The 6,582-nt window shown below is 46.2% G+C and overlaps 1 protein-coding gene across 1 annotated transcript in view; it reads left to right on the top strand.

The window, feature by feature from the left end:
* pacs1 (phosphofurin acidic cluster sorting protein 1) overlaps positions 1-6,582 on the top strand; it is a gene marked incomplete at its 5' end in the record, with an annotated part of 25,813 nt that overhangs the window by 1,481 nt on the left and 17,750 nt on the right. Inside the window, 3 exon segments of the mRNA XM_080519017.1 lie at positions 3,320-3,407; positions 4,059-4,148; positions 6,100-6,225. Coding sequence (XP_080375143.1) covers positions 3,320-3,407; positions 4,059-4,148; positions 6,100-6,225 — 304 coding nt within the window.

Here is a 6,582-nt window from a genome sequence, read left to right as displayed (position 1 = left end):
CACCGTCATCCAACATCGTCATCCAACATCATCATCATCGTCCAACATCATCATCCAACATGAATGACCAACAGACCAATGAAATGTCCTAAATGTCCAACGGACCAGTGAAATGTCCTAAATGTCCAACGGACCAGTGAAATGTCCTAAATGTCCAACGGACCAATGAAATGTCCTAAATGTCCAACGGACCAGTGAAATGTCCTAAATGTCCACGGACCAGTGAAATGTCCTAAATGTCCAACAAACCAGTGAAATCAGTAAACACTTCTTGGCGTCGTCTGTCTGAAGCGTCTCGCCCGGCGTCCCGCCGTGTGTCTCCACAGACGCTGGCCTTTCCAGAATATCACAGGTCAACCGTCCCACTGACTTTATCGAACCCTTCCTCCCCCGCGACCTTTCATCCCCCCGGCCGTTGAGCAAACAGACAAAACAAGCGGCTGCTGGGAAAACGCCAGGCGGCGTCTGCATGAAACGCCGAGGAAGTCGTACCTCCGTGGCTTCAGTCGCCACGGCGACGATCAACACTCGTCCTGACGCTTTTAACTCCACATTATTATGAACACTTGCTCTTCTGCGCCCCCTTAAGGAAAGGTGGGATTACTTAGAGTAATGATAAAAATTTGATTGGAAATTTAAGTATTACTCCAAGTAATTATAAAATTTTGATTGAAATTGAAGGATTACTCCAAGTAATCATAAAATTTTTATTGAAATTTAAGGATTACTCCAAGTAATCATAAAAGTTTGATTGGAAATTGAAGTATTACTCCGAGTAATCATAAAATTTTGATTGGAAATTGAAGGATTACTCAAAGCACAGAAAAGCCGTTTGCTTTGTGATTGACGTTTGACCGATGTACTTTTTCTGGGTACTCTTTCGTAGCTCAAAGTTCTTCAGGTCAGTCCTTTTTAATATTCGTTCAGGAATAAAATTGACGTAATAATAATAATGGCAAGTAGTAGTAAAAGAGGGTTCAATCGTGGCTTTTCGGAGTCGTAGAAGGAGAAATGTTGGATAGGAGGAAGAAGAGAAGGCTCCAGAGATGGAGGAGGGTGGGAGGGTGGGTGTAGCAGCAGAGGAGGCAGGTGACCCTCCACCCCCTGAAGGAAGCGGCCAAGAAACAAAGCAGGCTTTTCAAACGTCAGGCTGCAGAGGCTCATTGATTACGACACACCGATAGAAGTTCTTTTTCAGGTTTTCACATTAGTCAGCCTGCAGTTGCACATTTAAAGAGTATATATATATTTGTTCTACCTGCTTCGTCTCTGTGAAAACGAGGATGGAACTGATGGAACTCCCGCTGCCCTCCTGAGCGGCACTTTAATTCCTTTATTGGACATTTTCGCAGCCGTTTGACGACGCGAGTAAAGTTTTTTTTTTATTATTATTTTATATGAAGTTGTGCAGTGAGTTTCCTTGCGTGACGTCTTATTGAATCGGGCGGCGGCGTATTTCACGTGCGATTAGCTGGAGGGCCATAACCTACGGCTATAACGTCCCGTGACGAAGGTCCCGATCGGGCCATAAACATCTACTGTCTTGTAAGTGTGATTGATCAGGCCGTGGGAGGGGGGGGGGAGGGGGGGGTGGGGGGGGGGACACATGATGTCGCTCTGATATGTGCCAGGGGGAGTCCCAGGAGTCCGAAGCATGAAATCCAAAGAAAAATTATGCAGTTCAATAAATCTAACAAAGCAAGATGAAAGGTGGCGGTGGAAGGAGGAAGCAGGTGTGACTTTCATCTTCACTTTCATCTTCTCTCGTCTGGAGAGTTCATCATGTCCCGTCTGTTCTGTTTGGACCACCTGACCTTTTTTTTTTTTTTTTTTTTTTAACTCACCCCTCTAGAAAGATACTGGTTTTATTTTTATGTGTCAAAACACTGAACAATCCTTCTCACTTCTGTCATGATGAGAAATACAAATATTTCCATGGGTGTTCACATCTTTCTGCATCACGGTGCTCTTTCTCTTTCTCTTTCTCTTTCTCTTTCTCTTTCTCTTTCTCTTTCCCCAAATTCACTAAAACTGTGACTTGTTTTTTGGGGGTTGGGGTGATGAATCTTGAATTTTTTCCTTAATTAAGAGTACTTTTTTTTTTAAAGAAAACTTTTTTAATCTGTTTTGAATTTTTTTTTGCTTTCTTGCTCTTGTCATTCTAAATCAATGATATCAATGTCATTAAATTTAAAATGTCAAGTTCTGCAGAAGATGCTGATTGAGCCTAGAAAGAACAAACATTTGGAATCAAACCAGGTTGTTTTTATTTGTGCTGTGAGGTGACACAACAAACCACTTTCATACAGGGACGTCAATTAAAATAAATTAAAAGTCAATGTTTGAGGCTGATTTTCGGTCTGAATTTCAAACGCGTATAAACAAATAAAAATGTATTTGTAGATACAAAAGAAAGAAAAACTTACAAATAAAAATAAACAAAGCGAATACATAACAAAACACCACATGTTTGAAAAAGGAGATGAAAGAAGAACAAAACTTTTTTTTTATTTTATAGGAAATTTTCCCTCCCTTATTACCAATTATTTAGTTTGTACACAGATATCTTTATAATTAAATACTACAGCTATATAAATATATACCATATATACACCTTATAAATATCTATATAAACATAATTTATATGGATATTTTGTTTAAAAACAAAAATAAACTACATGCATATCCTAATAAATATATATATATATATATATACAGTTTTATATATATATTTTTACATGAAATGACTAAATCAACCAGGTTTTTCTCCTCATCTATACAATAATATAGAATTATAATAATATAATAATAATAGAATTCACTTGTCGCTCTGCCTCTTCCACCGTCTTCTGAATAATGATCTGGGAGCAGTTTTCCTCTTTCTTTCTCTCTTTCTTTCATCCCCTGTTCTTTTAGATTCATCCTGCTTGCAGGGAAAAGCCTCGTCTCCCGTCTTCCTCTCTTCTTTCTGTCTTTGTGATGTCAGACGGCCTCCGTCATCTCCACATCTCTTTTCTCTCCGCTGGCGTCTCCCTCGTTTTTCCTCCCTCCATCCTCCCCCTCCTCCCCCTCCTCTCCCTCTGTCGTTTCCTCCTCTCTCTATTCGCTGACGTCTAACTATTCTTCTTTCCTCCAACTCTCTTTCTTTCTTTGATCTTTTGTCAGCCTCGTCTTTCATCCTCCATGTCATTCTTTGACATTATATTCTTGCTTTTTGTTGTTTTTCGCTACCTTTCGTCTCTTTGAAGTTGTTTTCAGGAACAGACCCGTGAGCCCACATGAAGGGTTAATCCTCTCTCGGTGGTGTTTTGTGCTGCAGACTCTTCAACCTGACGCTGAAGAAGCTGATCATGCTGAAGGAGCTGGACAAGGACCTGACCTCCGTGGTCATCGCCGTCAAACTGCAGGTCTGACCATCGCTTTCAACTTCCTTTGTGGCCGGTCCCGTACAAAACCCACATTTGATTGTAAATTCAGGGAGTTTTGATCTTGTGTAGAGCTGTATTTGTTGTTGTTGTTGTTTTATAGCTGGATGTATACGTTTTTCAAAATGGCTGCCGAGGTGGAACTTGGTGGAACGTGTTCATTGTTTTATTGTTTTACTAGTTGTCTTGATGAATTAATTGTTTTGCCTCTGCTGGGTTGTTCTTGGTATCTTTACTCTTCCTCCTCCTCTTCCTCTTCTTCCTCCTCTTCCTCTTCCCCTCCTCTTCCTCCTCCTCCTCCTCCTCCTCTTCCTCCTCCTCGTCGTCTTCTTCCTCTACTTCCTCTTCCTCCTCCTCCTCTTCCTCCTCCTCTTCATCTTCTTCCTCTACTTCCTCTTCCTCCTCCTCCTCCTCCTCCTCTTCCTCTCCCTCCTCCTCCTCCTCCTCCTCCTCCTCCTCCTCCTCCTCCTCCTCCTCCTCTTCGTCTTCTTCCTCTACTTCCTCTACTTCCTCTACCTCCTCTTCCTCCTCCTCTTCCTCTCCCCTCCTCCTCCTCTTCCTCCTCCTCCTCCTCTTCCTCCTCTTCCTCCTCTTCCTCTTCCTCTTCCTCCTCCTCCTCCTCCTCCTCCTCAGGGCTCCAAGCGGATCCTGCGCTCTAACGAGATCCTCCTGTCCTCAGCTGGACTGACGGAGACGGACCTTCAGCTCAGCTTCTCCCTGCAGGTTCGTCTTTCCTCTTAGTTCATCAAACCGTAGAAACACGAATCTCGTTAAGATCAATTAATTAAGAGTCGGATTAAGACTTTGCTCCCGAGGTCGTGGAGTTTCTCCCAGAGCAAGGCGGGCGGGAACCGTACGCGTCGTACATCCGACGCCTTCCTGCGGCGGCGCCGAGAGAGGCGGCCCATTAAAACCGAGCTCGTCCACATTGTCCCTCCCCCCACCGCCGTCCCGCCTCCTTTCCATTTATAGAGCGGCCGGGGAGTCTTGATGACGGGGTCACGGCGCCGCGCCGGTGTGGATTAGCGGGGCGGCGCCTGGGGGACGCCGGCGCCCGCGCCGCGACGGGGCCATTTTAAAATGAATCCAATTATCAAGACGTTGGGGGACGAATGTCACTGCTGGACTGGTCTGAACCCACGTGTGGTTAGAGAGGTGAGGGAAGGAGGTGAGGGAAGGAGGTGAGGGAAGGAGGTGAGGGAAGGAGGTGAGGGAAGGAGGTGAGGAAGGAGGTGAGGAAAGGATGTGAGGAAGGAGGTGAGGAAAGGATGTGAGGAAGGAGGTGAGGAAAGAGGCAAGAAAGGAGGTAAGGAAGGAGGTGAGGAAAGGAGGTGAGGAAGGAGGTGAGGAAGGAAGTGAGGAAAGGATGTGAGGAAGGAGGTGAGGAAAGGAGGTGAGGAAGGAAGTGAGGGAAATGAGGTGAGGAAGGAAGTGAGGAAAGGAGGTGAGGGAAGGAGGTGAGGGAAGGAGGTGAGGGAAGGAGGTGAGGAAGGAGGTGAGGAAAGGATGTGAGGAAGGAGGTGAGGAAAGGATGTGAGGAAGGAGGTGAGGAAAGAGGCAAGAAAGGAGGTAAGGAAGGAGGTGAGGAAAGGAGGTGAGGAAGGAGGTGAGGAAGGAAGTGAGGAAAGGATGTGAGGAAGGAGGTGAGGAAAGGAGGTGAGGAAGGAAGTGAGGAAAGGAGGTGAGGAAGGAAGTGAGGAAAGGAGGTGAGGGAAGGAGGTGAGGGAAGGAGGTGAGGGAAGGAGGTGAGGAAGGAGGTGAGGAAAGGAGGTGAGGAAGGAAGTGAGGAAAGGATGTGAGGAAGGAGGTGAGGAAAGGAGGTGAGGAAGGAAGTGAGGAAAGGAGGTAAGGAAAGGATGTGAGGAAGGATGTAAGGAAAGGAGGTGAGGGAAGGAGGTGAGGGAAGGAGGTGAGGAAAGAGGCGAGGAAGGAGGTGAGGAAAGGAGGTGAGGGAAGGAGGTGAGGGAAGGAGGTGAGGAAGGAGGTGAGGAAAGAGGCAAGAAAGGAGGTAAGGAAGGAGGTGAGGAAGGAGGTGAGGAAAGGAGGTGAGGAAGGAAGTGAGGAAGGAAGTGAGGAAAGGAGGTGAGGAAGGAAGTGAGGAAAGGATGTAAGGAAAGGAGGTCAGGAAGGATGTAAGGAAAGGAGGTCAGGAAGGAGGTGAGGAAAGGAAGTGAGGAAAGGAAGTGAGGAAGGGATGTGAGGAAGGATGTAAGGAAAGGAGGTGAGGAAAAGAGGTCAGGAAGGAGGTGAGGAAAGGAAGTGAGGAAAGGATGTGAGGAAGGATGTAAGGAAAGGAGGTGAGGAAAGGAGGTCAGGAAGGAGGTGAGGAAAGGAAGTGAGAAAGGAAGTCAGGAAGGAGGTGAGGAAAGGAAGTGAGGAAGGAGGTGAGGAAAGGAAGTGAGGAAGGAGGTAAGGAAAGGAGGTGAGGAAGGAAGTGAGGAAAGGAGGCAAGGAAAGGAGGTGAGGAAGGAGGATTGTGAACTTTCCTACCTCGTCTGTAACTTGTTCACATCTGTGTGTGTGTGTGTGTGTGTGTGTGTGTGTGTGTGTGTGTGTGTGTGTGTGTGTGTGTGTGTGTGTGTGTGTGTGTGTGTGTGTGTGTGTGTGTGTGTGTGTGTGTGTGTGTGTGTGTGTGTGTGTGTGTGTGTGTGTGTGTGTGTGTGTGTGTGTGCAGTACCCACACTTCCTGAAGAGAGACGCCAACAAGCTCCAGATCATGCTACAGAGAAGGAAACGCTACAAGAACCGGACCATCCTGGGCTACAAGACTCTGGCTCTGGGCCTCATCAACATGGCCGAGGTACACCCCCCCCCCCCCGTGTGGCTCCGCCCCCCACCCCCGTGTGGCTCCGCCCCCTTACAGGCGGAAGTAAATCCACTGGGATGCAGAAAACATGTTAAGGTCACTTCGTTGCCCAAAGCTTTTTAAAAAGGGAGTTACTGCTGTTCTAGTGGCTTGAAAGGATGAGTGGGAGGAAGATGCTCTATGGCCGGCGGGCGATTCTAGTTTCTACTGACTTTAACTCCACTTCTGTATAAATCTTTATGTATATTTTAATTTTATATTAATTGCTGAGCGTTTCACCTTTAACTCTCTGTTTAAATCGAACGTGGGATCTTTGATCTTTGAACTTTGAACTTTTGAACATTTCTTTCT

This window comes from Blennius ocellaris, assembly GCF_963422515.1.
Source record: "Blennius ocellaris genome assembly, chromosome: 23".
Lineage (NCBI taxonomy): Eukaryota > Metazoa > Chordata > Actinopteri > Blenniiformes > Blenniidae > Blennius > Blennius ocellaris.
The sequence above is the reverse complement of the archived record's forward strand: the minus strand, read 5'-3'. Positions and strand labels throughout refer to the sequence as shown.